The following is a 26,059-nucleotide window of genomic DNA, read 5'->3' on the forward strand; positions in this document are numbered from 1 at the left end:
CACCATCACCCAGAACCCTGGAGAAATATTTATCTAATGACCCTTTTCTAACTCCGCCCGCCTTCCCAGTGGTTCCCTCCTCAAATGGCTTCGCCATATCTGTTGCCTGTATCGGAGTTCACAGTACCAGTTCAATCCAGGTATAAGAGAGTAGGCCCAGCCCAGCCTACTCTGGCCTACGAGGGCCTCAGAGGGCCCGCCCTTTGCCCGGGCTTAGCCCCGCGCTTTGTCCCGCGTGCGTCCCGCATTGCGGAATGAGAAACCTGGTTTTAAACCTCCCAGGCGGGGGGCGTAGCCGCTGCGGGAAGAGGCTGCAGGTGTGTTAGAAACTGCCTCGCAGTCCCGCAGCGGTGTGGGCGGTGTGGGCGGATCCAGCAGCAGCACAGCCGAGGAGCGGGCGCCGCGACCGGGAGCCAGCAAAGCAAAAGATCCAGCAAGGTTCCAGGGAGCCCAGTCCAATGCCCCGCAGCAACAACCAGTGAGTAGCACCCCAAGCGTATTTGAATTGGAACCTGCAACACAGGGTGTAAAGGTGCATAATGCTTTGAAGGTTTAAGGGCCAGATGTACAAACCTACCAATTTGGGCATCACAAATTGCGTCATTTTGCGACTCGCAAGTTGCGACTTGCAAATTGGATTGTACAACAGTAACTCAGACACTGTTTGCGATTCCTAATGGGGTCGCAAATTACCTGCTTCATTAATATTTATATTCATGAGGCAGGTGCAGTTTGCGACCCCATTAGGAATGGCTAACACTCCCAGGTGTGGTGGCCTGCTGGGGTCAGCAGACCACCATGTCTGTAACTGCTTTTTAAATAAACAAGCAGTTTTTTTTAAATGCATTCCGTTTTCCTTAAAGGAAAACGGGATGCATTTAAAAAAGAAAAATGACACAATACTATTTCATTTTTTAGGAGTAGGCAGTGGTTTGTGGGGCCACTGCCTGCTGTTAAAAAATATTTTCTATGCCAGTCACAACGGAGAAAGGGCCACCATGGGGACTCCTTCTTGTTTGCGAGTGGGTTACCACTCTTTGAAATGGGTGTTAAACTGCGAGTGTTTTGCGGTCGCAAAACAATCTTACATAGAAGTGCAAGTCGCTATTAGGAAGGGAATCCCTTGGTACGTCCTTTCCTAATAGCGAGTCGCAAACCTAATAGATTACCGACTCGCAAAACAGGATTTGTAAATAGGGCAGACCTAATTTGTGGTCGCAAACGGGCCTATTTCCCAATTGTGAGCGCAGAAAATGGTCGTACATCTGGCCCTAAATGTTTGCCGTTAAAAACTGTGACGACTGCATGGCAGAATGTTATTTGGGAGGAAAGAATTTGAACTTTATATTATAATGGTGTACAGTCTATCGAACATGGTATATTGGGCTGTCCCATTTTAAGGGTCTACCAACAGAGATTTTTAACACCACTAAAAAAAAAAATTATGGAATTACAAATGCTAAAGCTGCTATGGAGATAATAAATTGTCCTGTCAATGAATTAATATGCTGTAATATTCCTACATTTTGTAGCTCTTTTTTTAAATTGCATTAATTGATGTATTTTATATATAGATTCCTTGTAAGATCTAAATCTACATACATAAAAAAACAAATGTATGTCTGTCTGTTTGTCCTTTATGCATTACTACACCATTCATCCGATCGCCATGAAACTTTGGGAAGTTGTTGAGTACACTCCCGCGAAGGTTTCTGGCATATGCATTACTACACCATTCATCTGATCGCCATGAAACTTTGGGAAGTTATTGAGTACACACCCGCGAAGGTTTCTGGCATAAATGTTTTTTAAATATCCGCCCCCCAGGGCCCTCATATTCTTTCGAATACTGGTGTACGCACCAGACGGAAAAACAACAAATCGTGTATCCACAAGCACTCGAATAAATAAATAGAATTAAAACACCATTCATCCGATCGCCATGAATCTTTGGGAAGTCGTTGAGTACACTCCCGCGAAGGTTTCTGCCATAAATTGTTTTTAAATATCGACCCCCCAGGGCCCTAAAAATCTTTCAAATACTGATGTCCGCACCAGCCAGAAAAACAACAAATCGTGTATCCACAAGCACTCCAATAAATAAATAGAATTAAAACACCATTCATCCGATCGCCATGAAACTTTGGGAAGTTGTTGAGTACACTCCGGCAAAGGTTTGTGCCATAAAAAATGTTTAAATATCGGACCCCCAGGGCCCTCATAATCTTTCGAATACTGATGTACGCACCAGACATAAAAACAAAAAATCGTGTATCCACAAGCACTCGAATAAAAAAATAGAATTAAAACAACACTTTGAAAGGTTTTCCATAATAAAATGAGTATGTTTCAATAAAAATGACACAATGTAAATTGAATGTTATCATGACGAGTTTCCTTGAATTTCCTTTCTTCGGAGATCGCAGCAACGCGCAACGGGTAAGCTAGTAACTAATAAAAACCTTGAACTTTGAAAACCTTGCATTGTGCCAAATATTTCTTGGTTGTACCAGATTTAGGGCCTGATTTAGATTTCGGCGGATGGGTTACTCCATCACAACGATGACGAATATCCTGTACCCCGAAATATAAATCCCATAATGTCCTATGGGATTTATATTTCGGCAGACGGGATATCCGTCACTGTTGTGATGGAGAAAGAAACCTGTCCGCCAAGATCTAAATCAGGCCCTAAGTCAGTTTCACAATTTTACATGATTTGATCATTTCAAGTATCTTTGTTATGCATGCCATTTTAGTGGTTCATCTGTCCAGCAACCCAAAAAAAGAGGTTGCCTAGTATTTTCTTTTTTGAAAGTAACAAACTTAACTCCTAAGCCTTCACAACATAAAGACAACACAGATGCAGAAACCTACAGACAATGATGGATATCAGAGCAATTTGCAGCTTATCTAGCTCTTTTGCCTTTATATGGGAGTATGGGCATAACCTCTACCTGTGCTAAAATGTATATTCTCGTTTTTTTCCGGCTACTACCAGAAACACATTTGTATTCTTAAATACAGACTATATATAATTTTTGGGGACCATACTCCTAAATCTCTATTCTATCAATAGACCCAATTCCAAAACAGGGTTGGACTTGTGGGCCTGTTGTATGGTCTGCTGGGCCGGTTTTTACCATTGATTTCTCTTAGACCACTCAGCTTTAGGACAGTATTCTCCCACAGTTTTTACCTTCCTCCTTCATATTCGCGGAGCTCATTTTTGCCGGCCTTAGGACTTTGCACAGTTTACAACTGCTAATCTGGACAGAGGCCTGCAAGAAAGCCTTTGACACCTTTATGGAAGCCAAGTGTGCAGCACCGGTAGTCAAGGTTCCTGATGTCTCTGAGGTGTTTAATGTGCAGACAGACGCTTCTGAGCAGGGCTGTCTTAGCCAGAGGTTACTTCCCTGAGAACAGAGGTGGGGTGTGGTTGAAAGGGAGACCTTTGCAATGGTCTGGGCACTGACGTAGCTGAGAAAATACCTGTTTGGGACTCACGTCATGGTTCAGACAGACCACACGCCCCCTTGGATGGCTCATGCAATGAGAGGTGAAAATCCCAAACTGTTGAGGTAGGCCATCTCCCTATAGGGAATTGACTTTATGGTGGAACACCACCTTGGGTCAGACCAGGATGGTCTATCACTGTTCGTATGCCTTAGTGAGGAGAACTTCCAAGAGATTGGATTTCAGCTGAGGGGGTACATGTTAGACCTGTCAGCCTCAGGGTGGTCTTCTTCCTCACATTTTGCCTTCCTTCTCCATTTTCACTGATCTTGTTTTGCTAGTCTTTGTGGAGAAGTGTGGCTCAATGATTAGAGCGGCAGACCCTGATGCAGAGGTCTGGCCCGGGACCAGGGTTCAATTCCCGCCTCGGTGGGTCTTGGGCGCAATAATTCCATCGGACCTGATATTTCTCTCGCCTCGGTGCCTATTCTAATCATGGATCCCACTCTGCAACTCTGGGCAATAGCTTGCTTATTCTCCACAACGGCCCCAACAGCGCTAGGATGCCTGGCTTCACCCTGGGGGTGCCCAGGAGTGGACACTTCACAGGGAAAAGCCAGGAAAGGTTCCACAGCGGTATGCGTACAAGCGCCTTGATGCCCTTGCGGTGATACGTGCGCTATACAAGTACTACATTTTAGTCTTTGGACTCTGCGCACTTTTCCACAGTTTACCAGTGCTAAAGTGCACGCGCTAACTCCTCAAAGCTTGGGACATTGGTTTATCCCCAACTGGCATATTTAATTACTTATAAGTCCCTAGTAAATTGGTACTACATGTACTAAGGGCCTGTAAATTAAATGATATTAGTGAGCCTGCAGCACTTATTGTGCCACCCACTTAAGTAGCACTTTAAACATGTCTCAGGCCTGATATACCATGTGTGTATAAAGCACACTTTGCTGGAATGTCGTCATTGAGGTAATCCGTAACGATCCTGTAAAACCTTTAAGGCATATGTGATAAAACGAATATATTCCCAAAACATGGTGATGACTGTAGAAAAATGTATTGACAAAATTGAAAAGTTTAACCTCATCCTTGCTATGCAAATATTTGTGCTGGGCAGGGATTTTATTAAGTGGGCGGGATTCGTCAGCACACGCCCACAATGATGTCGGACTGCCAGGGGCCGTCCAAAGCACACAAGGGGTTAATAAAATATATACATTTTTTTAAAACATGTCTCAGGCCTGTCATTGCAGCCTTTGTGTGCAGTTCTAAACTGACATTTCAACAAAATAAACCATTTGCCAAGCCCAAACGTCCCTTTTTCATACATATAATTCGCTCACAGGTTGGACCCTGGACAGCCCAGAGTGCAGGGTGCAGTGTATTTAAAAAGTTGGGACATGTATGTTTAAGATTCACATGTCCTGCTAGAGAAAAACTCTTAGATCCATTTTCACTACTGCAAGGTCTACCTCTCCATAGGATAACAGTGGAGTTATTGTAGTGTATGGGAGAAGTGGAATGTAAAGATGTAATTGTAGAATGTAATAGATCATAATGTGTGTCACTCAGGAGACAGGGATCGCGCTGTGTGGATATGACAGTTGGAGACACTAGCAGCCGGTTCTGGTGTTCTGTCTAGTTGCAATAAAGTGCTTTCATTCCTGCAAGCGTGTATCATATTCACTACAAATTAATGGCGATGATTGATAGCGACTAGGCAACAGAGACTGTATATCTGTGGTACCTGCTGAATCCGTTCCAGGTTCTAGAATTGTTGTTTTGCTGCTGTTTGGAAGATAGTCTCCAGATGCCTTTCAGACCACTGATACTCCTGCCGATTCCGATTTTGACACGTGAGGAGACAAAAATATTCCTTGATGCACGAGCTTACTTGCTGCTTATTTTGGGTGGCCACGTGTGCACATATTGACGCGTGCTTGTTAATTGCTAATGCAACTGTGCGCATTTTAGCCATGTGCACGTTGCCTAACATCCTTAACTTCCTACGCATCCTGATTTTTGTTGTCCAGCTAGTATACACATTGCCTAGCAACTCTCCACGTGTCACACAGAGCAGTTGATTTCTCCCTGGTGCGCTCTTCGCCTTTTGATCCTTAGGAGTGTGGTCAAGTTTCCTTGCGCTAGTCCTCACAGCAAAGGGTGCAACGGTCTTGTTTCATTGCGCTGATCTGGGCAGCAAATGAGGGTAGCTTACAAGGGGGTGTGGTTTATTATTATTACGCTGATCTGTACAGCAAGGGAGATTATGTCACGGTAATCTCCTTTCAATTACTGATGGAATTCTCTGTATTTTCCTACGCTGATCCACACAGCTTGCGGTCAAATTGTGGTAACTGCTAGATTTCTCAGCACTGATTTGCCCTGCTTGTGGATACATTGTCATTACTGTAATTAATATGGTGTTTCTGCCAAGCTGAAATACTATCCATACTCTCATTCAAATTGTACGGTGGGGTTGCTTATTTTAGGCATTGTACTTCCAATGTTCTTGGTATTAATTGTGGTACTCTGTTACAGTGATGTCACATTACACCTATGTGAATTGAATTTTACTTCCTTACAACTAATTCAATAATACAATTTAAAAAAAGGAAAATGATGGCAACTCCAGCACCATGTATTACTGTGAATCTTCCCAAAGAATTCTTGTGTGTTCCTGGGGAGCCACCAGTTCCTTGGTTACAGTGGAAAGAATATTTCTTGTACTATATTTCCACCATTTATTTATTTATTTGAGGTTTTATAGAGCGCGAATGTGACCTGTTAAGGTATCAGAGCGCTTTACAGGGATAAACACGTTACATACAGGTTAGGTATAGGCAACTATTGATCATGCCAATAAATTATCTGCAGAAAAGAAGAAAGGATTGCTACTATATTGTTTAGGCCCAGAAGGTTTGAGGGTCTATAACCAACTGTTCAAGGACAACAATACAGGAGATGAAAAGGTCTTTAGTGAAGTTCTTATGTTATGTTAACAGGGTATTTGTAGAGCGCACAGCTACTCAAACGAGTGTCCTGGTGCTAGGTGGGTGTGGTAGATAAGACTAACTAAGATGACGCAGAAACTATTGCTGGAACAACCAAGTTTTTAAAGACTTCCTAAAAGAAAGAAGGTCATGCATCTGTCTTAGAGTTGGCGGCATACGGTTCCAAAGTTTGGCAACTTGCACCTGAAAAGATCATCCTTCAACTAGAGAGCGGAGGAACACGGGAGGGTGTGCCAGTGACATCGACGAGGAGTGCAGAGTGCACCGAGGTTGGTAAAACTGGACTCTTTTCCTAAGGTAAGGGGCTCCAATGTCGTGAAGGGCCTTAAAGGCCAACACAAGAGCCTTGAAGTGGATCCTCTTATGGATCAGGAGCCAGTGAAGGAATTTCAGATGTGGGGACATCCGCATCCTCGGGCAGAGAAAAAGTATAACCCTGGCTTCAGCGTTTTGTACCACTTGTAGGCCGGTAAGGAAGTATTCTGATACTCCTAGGTACAGGATATTAACATAATCCTGTCTGGGGCCCATCAGAATTGGACCACAGTTTTCCTGTGGGGAATCGGGAGGGGTAGAAACTGTTTTAACATTTTCAAAAGGCCAAAAAATTGTCTGGCTACCACTTGGATCTGTGATTTCATATTTAGGGTGTCATCCATTTTCACCCCCAGGTTTTTGACTAGGCTAACCGAGGTAGAAGGCAGATGCATGTCCTGTGGCCACCAGTTGCGCCACAAGTTATTGGGGGGCAGGCCGAAAAATATAATTTCTGATTTTTCGGAGTTGCATTTCAATTGATTTAACTGGAGCCAGGCAAACACCTCTGTTAAGCAGGAGTTGATCGCTTCGCCCCGAAGTCTGTCTCCCTATCACAGGTAAAGAGCAGCTGAGTGTGGTCAGCATTCAACACTGTCTTTGCTCCATGAGTCTCAGCCAGATTTGCTAGGGGAGACATATAGTTATTGAACAGTGTAGGATTGAGAAAAGATCCCTGTGGGACTCCCACTTTTAAGGGGGGAATGGAAGCCGAAAAAGGCAAAGCACAGACTGTTCGTTGGCGATCTGTCAAGAAAGAGGCAAACCACTTGAGTACCGTCCCCCCGAAACCGGCTTCCTGGAGCCTCAGCAGGAGTCTGTTGTGTGGGACGGTATCAAAGGCTGCCAATACATATTTCTCACCGAAAGTATGCTTTGGAATAAATCATTACAAGTTTTTCCACAGGAAACAAGACAATAATGAGTTAATTGAAGAGCACTTGACTGCATTGAAAAAACTGGCTTTGGATTGCCATTTTGGGGTTATACAGAATGAGCTAATTAAAGATCAATTTGTAATGCACGCCCATGATCCCTCTATCCAGGAGAGGTTGTGCATTAATGGGTATGGGCGCACTGAAAGATGTAATGTCAGTTGTAAGGAAGGCTGAGATGTATGGCAGATGTCGTAAAACACTCAAGAAAGAGAAGGCATTTGTGAATCAGGAAACAGTTGCTAGAAGTATGGTGAACAAACCTAAGTTGTTCAAGTCTAGCTAAGAGTTACTTAAGAAAAAGGGGGGGAAACATAACAAAAGAGCTGAGGTGTTATAAATGCGATAGTAAGAACCATCTAGCTAATGACAAGAATTGTCCTATGATAAAACAAAAATGTAGCGCATGTGGAAAAGTTTGACATTTTGGTCATATTTGTAAATTAGAAATATGTAAAGATGACAAAGTCAGAAGTATTGAGGAAGGAGTTACTAAATCCTTAAGTGAGGGGGTGAAGAGGATGATACTGGTGTTCTGAATGTAAGAGAGAAACTCTTATTGAACATTGAAAGTGGGAATGATAAGAGCAAGCCTATGTGTTTTATAAAAATGGGAGGAGTCGGAATTCGTATTGTCGCTGATTCTGGCTCGCCGGGCACCATAATGAATGAAATGATATGGAAAGAAAATTTTGAGAACAAAATTGGGTTCTAATCTTGTGGAAGCGGACATTGCTCCAGAAAGTCATACAGGCGAAAGTATAGAAATGTTGGGGTATAGACACCTGGTATTTAGAATCAGGAACAGGAAGACCAAGGTAAACTATATATTTCTAAGAAAGGTCTTTCAGTATTAGGATGGAAGAATCAAATGAATTTGAACATTATATTAAACCCTAATGGTGTTGAACAAGTGTTGGTACTTGATGAGGGGGGGGGGGGGTATTGGGAAAAGAATGTATGGTGAGTTTCCCAAGGGTTTTGCTGGAAGTATTGGAAGAATGGAAGGTTTTGAACACAAGATGGTGTTGAAGGAGGATACAACACCTAAGTGTAGTACTGGGAGTGGAATGTATTGGGCTTTGTCTCACCATTCTCTCCTAGAGATTCTAATATTGTCAGAAAGCTATAGTATTTAATGGAGTGGGTAGTGGAATGTTACTGTTTAAAGATTGGTGTGCGGTTAGAGCTGGATAAATGCAAGCCAGGTCAGAATGGATGCAGTTTTGACACAGGATTCAAGAGATGGAGAGAACACTGTGGCATTTGCCTCATGAGTTCTTAGGGATGCTGAATTGCAGTACTCGGTAATTGAAAGGAAGCTTTTAGCTTCTCTGTGGGCAGTGGAGAAGTTTCGCTCATATGTGTGGGGTAGACGTTTTTCTTTACAAACAGACCACAATCCGTTAGTCAATATTTTTGGCAAAGGATCTAACAAGTGTTGTACACCTAGAATTCTGAGAATGGTCTCCGATTAATGCAATATCAGTTTGATGTGATGCACATTTTGAGTGGTAGGAATAGCAGGGCGGATTTTCTGTCCCATTTTCCTTTGAGAAGTGATAGTCAGGATTTTCATAAATTATGTGAAGAGGACACTGATGATTGTTTTGTGGCTGCATTAGAGATACCTGAATTTAGTCTTGGCTTAGAGGAGAACTGGGTGAATGCATTGAGAGATTATGTGGTTTTGTAGCAAGTTTGTGATTTGGTCAGGAGTGCTTGGCCCACAGAGAAGGTTTTATCTCCTCTCCTACAGCCTTATTGGAAGGTTGAGGCAGAGGATAGACTGTTGCTGCTCTACGATAAGCTTATTCCTCCTCATATCACCAGAAGGATTATTATCAATAAGGCTCATGAAGATCTTCTGGAGGGAACCCTCACCAAACGTCGCATCTGAAAAGCATTCTGATGGCCTGCTGTGGATGCTGAGATCAGTGATGCGGTCGAGAATTGTGTGGTGTGTGGGTCTGCAGACAAATGTTTGAAAGTGTCCACACCACCCCTACTACCCATTGTGTGTCCTTCTGGCCCATGGGTCAAAGTGGGTAAAGATGTCATTGGACCTTTTGAATCTCTACTTGGGGGATCTCGCTATATTTTGGTGATGGTGGATTATGCATCCAAGTGGCCAGAAATTAAGATGGTCAAGGACCCAAGCGCGATGAGTGTGGTGTTGTTTCTCAAAGAGGTATGCATGAAGGAGGGGTTCCCGGAGGTACTTGTTTCCGACAATGAAACCTAATTTGTGAGTGGAGAGTTTAAATCTTTTCCTGATGCTTGTGGCATAAAGCATATGCATATGAAGAGTTCCTGTTAGACCTGGCATCTTTTGGCATGTTTTCCCTGTCTTTTTGCTTTCTGACCTCCCTGTCTTGACTCTGTTTGTGCTGGTTTGCACTTTCTCACTGATGTTCAGTATTGAAGTGCTGGTGCTCCTGTTGTAAATTGTGTTATGGATTGGTGTTTTCATGAATGGCATATTTGATTTACTGGTAAGTTCCTAGTACAGTGCACTGAGAGTGCCACGGCCTGTAAATCAAATGCTACTAGCAGCACTGATTGTGCCACCGACAGAAGTAGTCCGGTAAATGTAACTCGGACCTGCCACTGCAGAGACTGTGTGCAGTTTTGTAAACTGCCATGTCGACCTGGCAAGTGCACCCACTTGCCAGGCCCTAATCTTCCCTTTTCTTTCATGTATTTCATGTATGTCACCCCTAAGGTAGGCCCAAGGTACACCTGTGGGCAGGGTGCTGTGAATGTTAAAGGTGGGACATGCACTGGTGTGTGTAACATGTCCTGGTGGTGAATTACATTGTATTTAATTTTTCACCACTGCAAGGCTATCTGTCCCAGTGGAAAGAATGGGAGTTTTACTTATAGCTTCCCATTGGGAAAAGATAGGGAAAAGGAGTTTAGTATACCTGGACTTAGAATGTAAAAATACATATTTTAGTAAAGATGATTTCTATGTTCTGTGTTTGAAAATACCACTTTTATAAAGAAGGTATTTTGCTGCTTAGCCATCCTGTGTGCCTCTGCTGGGTTTGTGTATTGCATGTCTGGCGTTGGAGTGACAGGGACTGGGGATGTGCAGTGGCTCCAGAGAGTCTGGATGAGTCAGGGCTGTGCTGAATAGACCTGGGCTGAATTTAGAGTAGTGGGAGATGATTTCCTTGCACCTGAATGGGCCTGGTCTCCTTTAGACAATGCTGTCTCCACCTCCTGTTGAGAAGCTGCGCCAGATAGGACCAAACTGGCTTGGTCTAAGTACAGACACTCTCTACCTGAGAGAACAAAGAAATATTGAGTATAAATATTGGCGCCCAAACCCCAGAACTTCAGAACCCACTAGGATCAAGGAACCTGCCAAGAAGAAGAGCTGGTAGAGCTGCCAGGAGGAGTCCTGTCCCATTAAAGTGTTGTTGCTTTGTTGGGTTGGACTGCAGTTGCTGCTTCTGCCTTGGGCAGTGAAAGGACTGGACTGAACTTTCTTTACTTGTGCTGAGTATCTCCAAGGGCTTGAAGTAGTGCTTGCCTCCTGTTCTGAAGTCTCTGGACTGCAAAGACTTCATCAACCTCTGGGTACCGCTTCTGGAACTGTTGTTTCAGTTGCCACAGAGAAGGGAAAAGGAACTGACTCTGTTGCTGGCTCTGTGTCCTGACAGCACCGCAGAGGGCCCTGTCCGCATCTCGCACCGCAACCCTGGTCTCATCGATGACGATGACCAACGCTGCAGTCACCGAGCCGCTGCTTACACCGTGAGCTGGTCTCACCGACGCCGTCGTTGCATGCTGACCGTGACTTGCATGACCGCATCGTGGCTGGGGGCACCGCTTGTAAGTCTCGCGATGCACCACCTTGTCCCACACTGCAGTCCGGACCGACCAATGCCAGCTCCCTGCAACCAGCTCTGTTGCTTGCACCGTTATCTGTCAGAACTGCCACAAGCACCACCTTCACTCAGCACAGCAGGCCTGGTCTCACCGACTCCGTACCTGGACGACCGTAACAGAGCCGCTGCCTGCACCGCAACTTGAAGGCACCTCACGACGCACTGCTACACTTCCATCGCACCCCCGAGGGTTGCCACGACTGACTCGCACCAACGTGTCGGCTGCACCACAAAGGGTACTGTTTATGAGTCTGTCAACACCCCTGACCAACGCGGTCAGGCGGAACTGTTGGATTCTGTTGTTTTCAGCATCGCAGTAGCCCAGGATGGAGCTACCGCCTTGTAAGAACTGTGTGTTTTCAGCTATTTCTGCAATTTTAAGGATAACTTGCAAAATCTATATTTTTAAAGTACTGTATGTTGGATTTCTCTCGTTCTGGTCTTGTTTTGGATATATAAAAATATTGGAAATTTTTCTAAACTGGTGTGGTGTCCTTTTGTAGTGTTTTCACTGTATTACTGTTGGTTATGTGTATTTGCTTTACATACTGCCTCGGAGATAAGCGTGACTGCTCGTGCCAAGCTACCAAGTGGGTGAGCAGGGGTTATTTTAGGAGTGTAACTTCCTTACCCTGACTAGGAAGAAGGGTCCCTACTTGGACAAAGGTACCTACCTCTGCCAACTAGAGACCCCCATTTCTAACAGTTCCCTATACCACCTGCAAACCAATGGCCTAGTGGAACTGATGAACAGGGTGGTGGGTGAGTGTTTTAGGTGGGCAAAGTCAGGGAACCATGTTGTGAGCAAGCCCTTAGACAGCATGTTGTGCTTTTATAGAACTACTTCTCACTCCACGACCAAGATTTCTCCTTTCGAATTATTGAGGGGAAGGAGAGCCAACACCTGTTTTAGACCAGGATGGATATGCAAGTGGATCACGTCTGAGTTTGATGTTGTGAGTCTTATGGACATTGTGAAAGAGAATGTGTTCAAGACCCAAACTAAATAAAAATGCTGGTATGATCAAAAGAAAGGTGTTAAGACCGTTCCTGTGGTGGTGGATGACATAGTCAGGATTAAGTCGTCCTTCCATGTGAAGAAAGGCTTGTACAAGTTTGCTGCACTGACCACTGCGATAGAGGTCAGGAGCAATGCTGTCCAAGTTGAAGGAGGAAATGGTGGAATGTTGCTAAAATTGTTAAAGTGAAGATCAGGAGGAATGATGAAATAAACATTACGGGGGAGGGGGTGATGCATAATTACAAGAAGGTGAAACTGAAGGGAATAAGTAAACTGAGAGTATGGGTGTCTCCAGAGGAGCTTTTCTTAGGAGAAGTTCTAGGACCAGAGTCATCCCCAGTAGGTATCGAGTGTAGATCTGTGTGGGAAGTTGTGAAGATTTTTTTAAGGTTTTTTTGGGGCTTGTATATTTATATTTTTGGTTTTTTTTGTTGAGGAGGAAGGAGGACATGAAGTACTGGGAGTGGAATGTGTTGTGCTTTGTCTGACCATTCTCTCCTAGAGATTCTAATATTGTCAGAAATCTATTTTATGTGATAGAGTGGGTAGTGGTATGATACTGTTTAAAAGTTGGTGGGTGGTTAGAGCTGGATGGGAGCAGGCTGAGAAGGACCTGTCTGCTGCATAGCCTGTCTAATGAATCTACTCAAGCCAACACAGACTGGCGTGATTACTACACTAAGATACATAAACTCAGGAATATTCCCATGTCTGTAAAGGAGGAGCTAGAAATAGAATTGGAACAGTTAGTTAAGAGTAGTATTATAGAACCGGTTGAGTCGTCGGAGTGGATAGCTGTGCAAGGAAAGCTAACTGCAAGATTAGATTATGCAATGATCTTCGTCTTCTGAACACAAATATTTTGACTGATCAATTTCCCTTACCTAAAACCAATGAGATGTTGACCAATACAAGGGGTATAGAGATATTTTCTATTATAGACCTATCACATGCATACCATCAAATTACTTTATGTGAGGACAGCAAGAAGTACACAGCATTCATTTCGGGTGTTATCAATTTACAAGAATGCCATTCGGCCTAGCTCCTGCTGCTGCGGTATTTCAGTGTCTGATGTTTAATATTTTTGGGAAATTGGACCAAGTGATGGTATTTCAAGATGACATTCTGTTGATGGGGAAGTACAGTAATGACCATGATTTCAAGCTTAAACTGGATTTGTCTTTATTAGATAAAAATGGCCTTACCATGGAGTATGCTAAATGCAAATTCTCAGAAAGAGAGCTGACATACTTGGGGCATGAGATCAGTGCAGTAGGAATTTAACCTAAAAGCAAACGATTTGAAACTATTAAAGATTCACTGATTCCAAAAAATGAGGAAGAGGTCAAATCCTTCCTAGGGCTGGTCAAATTATTCTCCAAGTTTGTTAGGATGTTTTCTATGAGAACGTTTCACATTAGACAACTACTTAAGGCCAAGGTTAAATTTGTATGGTCTGAGAGTTGTGAGCAGGAATTTGAGGATGTGAAGAATATGATTTGTGCCGGTTCTACCCTGCAAGGATTTGACAAAATGGGTGAGAGTATGATTACAACGGATGCAGCATAGGTATTGGGTCTGTATTGTCACAGTATAATAAGGAAGGAAAGGAAGTAATCATTGCATACGCTTCAAGATCTTTGTCACTAGCGAAACAAATGTATGCAGTGATTAAAGGGAAAGTTTCGGCGTGTGCATGGGCACTAAAACATTTTCGTTCATTTGTTTGGGGAAAGGAAGTTACCATCAAGTGTGACCATAAGCCACTAGTTAAAGTGTTTACAAATGTGGGTATTAGCCCTGTTTCCTCAAGGATGGCCCAGATTTAATCTAAAAAAAATGAATTTTTACTAGGTAACCAGAATGCTGTGGCAGACTTTCTATCATGTATGCCTATTCAGATTCCAAAAATCAAGATTATTTGTTAGATGAGGTCAAGGTTGCTCTGGTGTGGGATAATGGGGTGCACACTTTAAAAAACAAAGAGTGGGAGGAAGACTGCAATAAAGACTTGAGGCTTAAAAAAGGTAACTGAGTACATAAAGAAGGATGGCCATCAAAGGGTGAATTGAAGGAGTTGAGGCCAGTTTGGGAGGTAAGGAGTGAATTAACTTGTAGTGATTTAATGCAGTAAGATAGGAAAGATTGGTTCCCCCAGAAGCTTTCAGGAAAATAATTATTACCTTGTGCCATAAAGGGCGTTTAGGTATGCTAAAGACAAAAATGAGTGTTAAGAGTCTCTACTGGTGACCTGGTATTGATGCAGATGTGGAAAGGGAGGTAGAAGAGCGTGGCATATGTGTGTCAGCAGATAAAACACTGAAGACTTTAAGGCCTCCTATGAGTGATCTTCTGTGTCCTGGATCTCAGTGTAACAGTGGACAACACGGGAACCATTGGTAATTCAGGAAAGTACATTATCACCTTGATGGATGTATTTTGTTCAGGGCCTTTAGTCAAAATCTTCAAAGAGTTAGACACAGACACTTTTCTAAAAAAAGTTTGAGGAAATGTTTCTTAATGAAGATACCACTGCTGTGATCATTTGTGACAATGGTGTCCAATATACATCTGACAAGATGAAACACTATTCGAATAAGTGTTGAAAGCTTCCAGTCAACTAGCATGCAGGAACAATATCCCTTGGAAATTACAGATTTTTAAACCGCTATGGTAATACAGAGACCCTGAAGTTGAGGCTACAAAATTCTCATCTTTTGAACTGATGAGGAGGAGAAAGCTTGATCGAAGTGGAACCTTGGATGATTTAATTCTTTAGGAAGTGGGAAATGTTCATCATTAGAGGTTGGGATAATCTATTGCAGCAACATGACAAATATAAAAATGTTTTTAATGAAAAGAACAACAGAAAACATACAGATGTGAAAGTGGATAAATGGGTGAGGACTAAAAAATCCCGGAATCATTTCTAAAGGAATTAGTAAATTATTTGAACTACAACGCATCATTGCAGTGATGAAAAATTCAGTAAGATCAGAGGATGGAAAATGTTAGAATCTTAAAAGAGTAGCATTCTGTGAATCAGGAAAAATAAACTAAGAAAGTAACAAAATATTAGGGTTAAAACACGAATTGGAACAAGAGAAGAATCAAGAAAGTTTGGAGAGGATAGATGTTGGGATGGATGAAGAAGCTTCTATGGTGTGCCCTGAGACTATTTCTGGGAAAGAAGTTGGAGAAAGTGATAGTGTGTGGGAAAGACCAAGAAAGGTTATAAAGCGGCCTATAGCGCTTAATGATTACCATTGTGATTACATTTTTTAAATGTACATGAAATACTTGATACTGAACACAGGTTCATATTTTAGTTGACATGTTCTATCATAGTTGTGAATTCTTGAGCTCACATGTTATTATTGTTAAATTAAAAAGAAAAATTGTATAAGGGGTAGGTGTGTAGTGTTTGGGAGTTGTGGAATGTAGAGATATTATTGTAGAATGTAATAGGTCATAACGTGTGTCACCCAGGAGACAGGGATCGCACTGTTTGGAGATGACAGTTGGAGAAACCAGCAGCCAGTTCCTGTGCTCTGCCTAGTCGCAATAAAGTGCTTTAATTCCTACAAATGTGTAGTGTATTCACTACAGTTGCCTCATTACATTTATTAAGCTGTAACTTTCAAATGGGATCAGGAACCAGTTCATGTCTGTTGTCTTTGGAACTGTAATGAAAAATCCACTCTTATGGTAAAGTCAGAATTTAAATATTAATTTAGAAAATGGCACTTTTAGAAAGTTTTGGTGATGCATGGGGTGAGCCCTATGACACACAGCTAGATAGGGCCAGTAAATACAAAATAATCAACACATCTTGCTGACCATTTGATAGGCTGATTGTATATGGGCAAGACCAATCAAGAGATCCGACTATGAATAGTCCAACATCGTCCTCTGTCGCCAAAAATGTATTTACCCCCGTTGGTTGGTAACCTTAGTTTATTTCTTTGAAAATTGATCTTGCAAGTTACCTATTGTTTGTTCTTGGATTAGAAACTATCCCAAATCATTGTTATTTGTTATCTGTTATTTGGACTCTTTGTTTAAATCCTTATTTGTCTTGATGGTATGTGAATTGTTTTGTGATGTCATTTGAATTATCTGTATCTGATATTTGTCTATGTGAATTCAAAAATATGAAATTTATGAAAATGAATAATTAAATGAAATAGACCAACTTAATTTGAGAATTTGGTCTGAGTCTGCATAAAAAGTTGGCAGCCTATCAAATAGTCAGCTAGATGTTTTGATTATTTTGTACTTTTAGAAAGTTGGCATTTTTAGCCATTTAGTGCCTGTAGCCTGTCTTTACGTCACATGACTGGGTGCAGCTGACAGTTGATCTTCGTGTATTTCTCATAGACAGTCACACACAATAGAGAGCTTAAGTGTGCATGGATGGGCCATCACTGGCAGGATGGAAGTGCTGAACAGGGTACAGCTCCATTTACACTTCAATAGGTTCAGTCCTGCCTCCATACGTAGGGCTGTATACCCCCTGCAGATAGTCTGGAGCCAGAAGAGGGAAGGCAGGAAGCCTGTGGACTTCAAAGGTAAAATTCTAGAAGCTTCTCCCACTTCAAAGGCAGAACTCAGTATGAATACTGGGCCTCAGATACCAACTCCTTAGTGCTCTCCTGGACCTGTGGATACTCTGTCAAAATACTCTGCTGCTGCAAGGACTTCCACTGTACTGGACTGCAGCCCTTCTGGACTACTGCCTTGCTGGACTACTGCCTTGCTGTGCTGGCCTGCAGCCCTCTGGCCTGGGTGAGAACGACACGACTTGCGTTCTCTCAATGCAAGGACTTCGCATTGACCTTGCAGCCCTTATCGCAAAGCCCGGCTTTTGGAAACTGGCCCTCACATCGCAAATCTCTTGTCGACAACAGCCACAATGACAACACCGCTTCACAGCTCTTCTAAACCAACGCATCATCTCAACTGTGTGATGCACCGTCGACACTGGACTTTGCATCGCAAGCCCTCATCAATGGGATCCTTGATGACGACTCAGGACCTTGCTTTGCAGATTTGCACCTCCTCGGAACTGAGGCATCCTCGGTGTGGGACCTAGCAGCACAACACAACCAGGATTTAAGGTACTCTCATTCAGCGGGCCTAACTGGGTCTCTGAAGTTAGCCCGTGATTCATCGCAGTGAACCTGAACTTGTGACTTTGTCCCCATCCGACGCGACCAGATATCAGCAGTTTGTGCTTTGTGCTTTTTGGAACTATTTTTACTGAAATCTTGAAAACTGCATATTTCCAGTCCTACAGATTAGATTTTTGTTGTTTTGGTCTTGCTTTATTTAATAAAAACGACTCTATTTTCCCAACCTGTTGTGGTATTTGTTTGTGGTGTTTGCACTGAATTACTGTTTGAAGTGTTGAACAAATACTTTGCACATTGCCTTTTAGATAAACCTGACTTCTCTGTGCCAAGCTGCTCGAAGTTTGAGCACAGGTGAATTTAGGGGTTGCTTATGACTTCACCTTGACAACGATTGTGGTTTCTGCTTGAGTAGGGTTTACCCCCCCAACGAGTAAATCCAATTTCCCTGATATAAAAACAAGCATTGCCTGCAGTAAACGTAAATCCATGAAGTTTTCCACACCTTGCAAAACACTTATACAGAGGGTCTTTCCATGTTCAAAACTGTCCCAATTTGCAAACATGGGCCAATTTCTTTTAGCTTTCTCATTCACTAATGTAGGGCACTTTTATTTGGTGCTCAGGCCTATTTTCTGCCTCAGTCCAACCCAAATTCCAACCTGTATCTTCTGTGTAAGTATGTATATGGTATTTCTATACCATGAACTTAGCCAAAAGGCAGCAGCAGATTACTGTATATGATCAAAACCAAGCACGAAGTCAGGGAGAAACAGGAGATGAAGCTGGGTTGTGGATGTTTAATGTATTGTATTATAGTTATTTTTCAACAAGTGCATCTTCAACTCTTTCCTAAATTGCTGCAGCGTTTGGGATGTCCTGATGGATACAGGGATGTTGGTACAGATCTGTGCATAAATGGAAAGGGCCTGTTTTTTGTTTTTTCTTATTCACACTTTTTAGCCTGCAGTCTGATGGTGCCCTGGCTGGGGGTGTTGCGAGATCCATCAGAGATGGTTAACTTGTCTGCAAGATAAGTAGAGGTGCTGTTCATGATGTATTTGTATATGATGCAGTGTGGTTTTGAAGATGGTGTGGGCCTGTAATGGGTGCCAATAGAGTTCCATGAGGATGGGGGTGATGTGATAATATTTCTTCAGGCTGAGGATGAGGCGTGCAGCAGCATGTGGGATGCCCCTAAGGGTGCCATGGTAGAATCAAGAAGCCTTGGAGTGGGGCATTTCAACCATCCAGATGCAAGACTACGAGGTTTTAAACAGCAGTTTTGGCATTTGATGAAAGTTGTGGTTCGATGCTGTCTAGGTTTATGCATTGATCCAGGTTTGTACTTCATCTTGTTAGTTGATCTTGACAAATTACAGGAATTATGTCTTGATTGAGTTGACAGTCCTGTAGGTGCTGAACATCAAGGTCTGAATGATGTGCAGGCAGTGTCTGACTCTTTGGATGTATGAAGCACAGCACAAGTAAAATAAACAGCATGTGGCCAGAACTATATGTGATGAGTAAAACACATATAGTCAGAACCTGTGTGTACAATCCTTTTCTAAAATACACTTTTTAAGCTCCAGGGGTTCTTTCATATATTATAACTGCAATATATATAATTCATTATCTAACAATATCCATAAAAGAAGAAGAAAGTCTATGTAACATCACATCATTACAGCTTCTTTTTTAATGGTATACCGATTATTTAATATCTTAAACTCTGTCTATCCAGAACTCTAGACTGAAAACCTTCCAAACGATCTTGCGTGTAGCCTGTTTTCACTGGTTAACAGCTGCCATCACTGGATCAGGTTGATGATTGTTCACTATCTATAATACACTCTCCTAAACAGTGATTTTTCTCCCATTAGGGGCATCTGCGGGACTCTTTGGAACTAATGACAATGAAGCTGGAAATGATCTCATGCTTCCAGATCGCTCATTCACTGACAGTGTCCAAGAATTCTCCAAGGGCTGGCAGGTAAATATAACACACAGCCAAAATAAGAATTTTTTTACCATTTATAAAAACACTAAATTAATGTTTTGGGATAAATTCTTATGGAAGGTTACACGTGTTAATTAATTTGCTTCATTGAATATTTTCAGTACATTACTGTACCCTCCCTGCAACAAAATCCAGGACCACAAATTCATCTTATGATACATCGACAGGGGCAACTCTCAGCTCACTGGTCTCCCAGAATTCTTAAGGGCACCAAATAAAGGTGCTCTTAATGAATTGAATAATCGCTGACCATAGGTGGTTCAATCAAAATCAAAACCAACTTTATTCGGTTTTTCATATTTGTAGAAATACTATAAAAGTACAGACATGAAAACAGGAAAATACATTTTGTACGCTGTTAAAAAGATCAATACAAATTAATTGTTATTTATACAATAAAAACAATTCTCATCAAAGTCTAAGTTACACATCGTATCAGTTCATTGAGTTGTATTCCCTGAAGATGTTCATTGTGCAAAAGGAACCTGTTACCCAAAGTATAAAATGATTCAGTCATCTCAGAGCTTTGGGTGATGACGAATACAAAATTTAAGAAAACGGGCCAACATTTTTGCAATAACTTCATTTTCAAGGTATTGAAGCGCCAGAAAAGCTGGTCGGCATTGACGAAGACCCCAAATTTTAAGTATTGGCAATAACCAGCGAGTTCTTGGTATTATGTAAAATTTACAGAAGAGAATTGTATGTATGGTCGATTGTGTGGAGACAGAGTCACAAGGGCATAAAGTTGATATTGACGTCCACTCATTTTGGATAGGGAAGGAAACCATTAAATGAAACATATTAAATCTGAAACGTGTCAGCAACAGTTTTTCAAATTGGGTTAAACTGTACATCATATAAGGTTCAATAAAAGACACAGTCTGAGCTTGCTGGGCCTGTTGGACAGAGGGTTTCCCTATCTCTTTTAACAGGCGTATTTGGGCCAGATGTGCCAAGCAAGCTTTTTTTAAGTCTGCCTTTGAAATCTCGGTCATTGTTAATGGCTCAGCAAAGTACTTTTCAAAGCCTAAGTCGGTTAGCAAGACCTTGACGTATGCTAACCACTTTATTTTTCTACAGTGATCGAGTGACTGAATGTCTTGAATAATTGATCTTGTCAGATGACATTGTTCTGTTACCCAAATTCGACGCCATAGCATTACTGGCTGTATTTTTATAGTGTCTGATATGTAGTCCATGCCCAGTTCTAAGTGACAGGCATATGTGGAGGTGTTCTTTGTTGCTCCTAGCAGATATCTTGCAAATTAGTTTTCTATTAGTTGCAGTTCATCCACATTCGCTGACCCCCATATCCCGGCTCCGTATATGGCGGTGCTGACACATTTTGCATTATATATTTTTAACAGCTCCAATGGTGGTTTCTGGCCCAATTTTTGTGCAAACGATTTTAATGCAGTAGTTGCTCTTAAAAAGGCTAATTTTCTTACATTAATCGCCGACTTCCATTTGAACTTGTCGTCAATTACAATACCTAGGTATGGATATGTTGTGGTTCTGTCCAGTGCCTCGCCCTTTACATACATACTTCTTATCTTGCTGGTTTTCTTCCCTGCATGCATGGTGTATGTTTTTTTAACATTGAGTGTCAAATTTAGACTAGTCATGAAGGCACAGTATTTATCTAGTGCTCGCTGCAGCTCAACAGGGGTTCTAGCTAGAATAACCGCATCGTCGGCATACAGCAACGCTGGTATCTGCCGACGACCGATTGAGGGAAGATCTTTACTCCCTAGTAGCATAGCTGTTTCTAACCCATTAGTAGGTGTGAATAGAAAGGGGGCCAGAACGCATTTGATTGACCATAGGTGGTTCAATCAAATGCCTCCTAATTAGAAATATTTGCATTGAATCATCTCCCTTCCAGATTTCACTTTGAAGCCTGTTGTGTGATTTGTATGGCACTTCCCCTGAGAAATCCTAGTTACCTTGCTTCTAAACCTGCGGCGTTCAGTGATGCCTACATAACCAGGAATACCTCCGTGGCAATGCTGTCATCCCACGAGTCTCACGAAAAAGTATATGTCCACAGGATTTCTCTGCTTATGGACTCATGGCTTCTCCTCGCACTTCAGTCTTGCTCCTTCTCTGAAGTAATTTAGGAAAGGGTTTATAACCCATCCTTCACAGTCTTTCTACCATCCTAGACTGTATCTCTTCTCCCACACCTATTTTCCTAAGTTCATATCTTAAATATCTGAGCATGTTTCTGGATCCTCACTTGTTGGATAAATATCCTGCAGCTAAGTATAGTCCCCCATTGGTGGTAGTTTTGTTTTTCATAATTACCTCTAATAAAATGTATTAACATAAATATCTGTGGTGCAAAAACAAAACAAGTATTGCATGTCCGGCATAATCAGACGATACACTGTCCTCTGGATAACTGGCCTCTTCTGCAAAGTTTCACTCTTGCACACCTAAGACGCAAAGAGAATTTTAAAAAGGGAATATCTTTTTCTGACTGTTGTTTTGCTAATCATTGACTTTTTCTAGTTGCGGGTTTCTTCTCTTTCTCTCCCATCTCCAACACTTCACTATATTTTAGGGTTCACAAATGTTCCCCAAAGACTGCTCTCTCAGCCATCACGGATCACACCGAACTTAAGTCAATGATCAAAGCATTGTGGGCCTAATGTACTATCCCGGTCTGCAATGCTGAGATGTGTAAATTGAACATCAACTGGTTTGTGAACTGGAATGTAATTTGAGACACGATCTATGTACTCGTCAGTGATACCACACATTCCCGTTTCACAAAGAGTTGCAAAATAATCTGTCTAATGAATAATAATCAGGCAAGTCACATTTCCCGACCCGGTGTGATAGCTGTCAATATATGGATGACGGACTGGACATATTCCACACTTAAATAGAAAAATCATAAACAAGCAAAACATCTACCATCAATTGGTGCAGCAGTGAATCGACCCACCAGAGCAAACTAGCTGTAGCATTGATTGCCAAATGCTGCAAAACACACTGCAAGAGACAGAAAACGAGCTTCCATGAATCTGAAATGAGCTCAAAAGTCATATCCACCTAAATGCAAGAGGAAGGCTTCAAACCATACAGGGGAGATAGTCAACTTGCACTAGAGGTTATCAATCCTGAAAACCCGACAACAACCCATGTTTGACCCAAAACATTCTAGAGACTTTCTAAATTATTTGAGTCCAAAATAACCAAAATGCATGACTCCATTTCTTTTTTGCTTTTATTTTTTAAAATGCCTCATATCACGTTAGGTGTCTTTTTGGTAGCAGGATATATTCTACTACCCTAGCGCATCTGATCGGGTTTTACTCACTTAGGCCTTATGCAGATAACCTATGTCAGTCTTATCATGGGTACTTCCTCAGGCCCTTCTGCCTGGTGTAATCATCAGACATCCATGAGAGTAGGCGTTTATCCACCTTGTAAGTTGTGCACACATCTGAGACTTCTTCTGGTTCAAGCAACACAAAACTAAGGCACTTACATACTTCATATATTTCAGCCAGCCCATTGTTGCAGTGATATGGTCTGGAACCAATATTTACAGATTTAGCTCCTGCCAGTAATATCGTATAAAACAGGAGCTTAAATACATTAGTTGATACAGCAAATCTTTCTCTTTCTTCCTCTTTTAGAACCCCCAAAAGTAGGACTCACCTCTATAGTAATCTAGAGGATCTCAGACTTTGTCTTGCCAACCTTACGACAGAATGGTTGCAGCACCTTACAACTTGCAAACACATGTATATCAGGTGCTTAGGACAGTCATCAGTCCCACATCTCTCGCACTTTGCCAGTCTTGCGAGTCTCCAAAAGACCCTGTGGAGAGTGAACAAATGGTTTGTCCTTAAACGTGCAGATTACACTGTTGTGTATAAAGTAGCATACTTACCATAAATCTTATTGCTCACTTATTGGCAAGTATCCAACCCATATTCTTGTTAGCGGCTCTTGTGTTGTTTCCACACTTCTACTAGTCTTTGATATCATCTGGTCACTTCTACTTTCTTTGGTGCTGTGTTTTGTCATTCTATTTTGTTTGGAGTAGACTAAATTTTTAAATCTTGGTGTGCTTTAATCCAGTCCTTGAGTTGATGGTATTTGAATCCGGACACCTTGCTGCTAGTCATTTCTGTCGGGCTTTCTCATGAGAGTACCCTCTTGTCACCCATCAGTTGTCCTTGGTTGGAGAAAAACGTCCATAGTACGGAATCCCCTGTTTTAGTCTTATTTCATACCAGGGTCTAGTGGCTGCTTGCAGCATCTTCAGACGGACCTTCTTGAAATATTTTGGGCACCAAACTTCTATAAGAAAGCCCTTTCTCCCCACTGCTCACTCAACAATGCAAGTAAAATATTCCCCATTATTGAACAGTACGGTACCCCCATTGGCATCCTGCAGTTTTTTAATTGAAAAGCCCAGCAGTAATATTGTAGGTCTGGGAGTGTAAGCCCTCCCTTTTACTGTTTCCTCCTGGAAATTCTAATTCTCTTTGAGGCCCATATAAAGCTAGTCATTTTCGCCAGTAGGTTGTGTATCTTCTTGTCAAAAGTTAAGGGTGTGTTTTCACCCAAGTAGGTGAGCTTAGGCAAGGTGATCATTTTAATCAAGTTAAACCTTCTATAAATGCTTAATGCCAAGTTCTTCCATCGCTTCATAAGTGTGTCAAGTTCTATTGCAACTTGTAAGAGGTTCACCTCCGTGACTTTTTCTAAATCTTGTGGGGCTACCATATCTAGAGTTCTCTTCTCCTTTTTCACTGGGCCTCCACTACATGTCATGTTCTCTGCCACGATTTCAATTTTTGCTCGGTTAACCACATAATCCAATATTCGTCCAAAGTCATGCATTACTCGTTCGACTTGCGGTACTGATCTCTCAAAACTAGATGTATATATCATTAACTCATCAGCATATAAGATAGCTTTCCTCTCCAGTCCATTATAAAGAAATGGGACTAGCTCATTATCCTCTCTAAGATGCTGGGCTAATGGTTTGATGTATAGAGAAAAGAGAAGTGGTGATAAGGTGCATAGTACCTCAACTTATCATCACCGTTAAGGAGAGTGACTTCCTAAAGAGATATACTACAAAGGATTTTAAATTGTTTCCCTCCATTTCTTCCGGAACTCCAAATATACTTATATTGTTACAACGAACATTGTTCTCCAACATTTCCATCTTTTCTCATATTGCTTTATTGCCTTGTTTTACGTCCTGTAATTCCTTTTTATGAGTCACTAAAGTAGAGCTTAACTCTTGCACTGTGTCCTGTAATATCTAAGTTCCTATTGCCAGAAAAACAATTTTCTCTTACAGAGCTGCGCAAGTCTCACTTTTCTGACTAATTTTTATCTCCCAAATCAATCTTTCCAAAATTCCCCGAACACCATCATCTAACCCACTATTTATATCTTCTCCCTGGCTGACCTACGCTGTATTCGCTACATTGTGTCGCTCCTCTTCCTCCACTGAGAGACATGCAAACCTGTTGTATGCTTTTAATACCTGACTGCCTGTCTGCGTGTTTGCCTGATCTTGCTGGCACACGGTTGTTTGAGGAAAAGTGTCCTTTTGACTTAAAGCCCTGTTTGTTTCAGCCACATCTACTTCTTGGCCTAGCTTGTAAGGTTGAACCTTAAAAAAAATATCCAAGGCAGGGCGTTACGTTTTGTGTTTTTTCTGTTCTACTTTTTTTGCCTGACTTTCCTAGTATGTCTGTGTTTATGTGGCTTCTTCCAGGCACTCTATTTGCAGACGGAGCGGCTCCCTTATTGGTGAAACTCTTAGTATATATTGGGTGGCTACCATCCATCTATCCCCCCACCAGTTTTCCATATAAATTAAGCTTTTTGAGATTTTTCCCGCTTCCTCCCACACAGATTTCTTTGTTGTTAATGTCCCATTCTGTCCCCTGCACCCAACCTTTCACTCTCTCGAAGGACATGAGGGTGTATACTCTCTCTGGGAAGGTTTGCACTATGTGCTACGGAGGGGGTTTTACTCTACTTACCCCTTCACTCTCCCCTCACTTACTTCTGGTGTGGTTGTCTCCAGTGTCTCCATTCTATTGTTGATGCCTCTTTTCTTCTCCTCCTGTGGGCCTCCCCAGTGCCTCGACATCCACCTAAGTGCCGTAAGGCTGTGTTCCCTCTGTATCTCATCCCTATTGTGTGGCATCGGTGCTGACTCTGCCCAAATTACTATGGACCAGGATACGAGCAGACTACGCC

The 26,059-nt window shown here is 42.0% G+C and overlaps 1 protein-coding gene across 1 annotated transcript in view; it reads left to right on the forward strand.

The window, feature by feature from the left end:
* Nucleotides 1-26,059, forward strand: part of LOC144784068 (uncharacterized) — a 1,315,621-nt gene that overhangs the window by 1,272,736 nt on the left and 16,826 nt on the right. The window contains exon 71 of the mRNA XM_078662758.1: nt 19,671-19,780. Coding sequence (XP_078518884.1) covers nt 19,671-19,780 — 110 coding nt within the window. The remainder of the gene's footprint in view (nt 1-19,670; nt 19,781-26,059) is intronic.

Source organism: Lissotriton helveticus, chromosome 10 (assembly GCF_964261635.1).
Source record: "Lissotriton helveticus chromosome 10, aLisHel1.1, whole genome shotgun sequence".
NCBI lineage: Eukaryota > Metazoa > Chordata > Amphibia > Caudata > Salamandridae > Lissotriton > Lissotriton helveticus.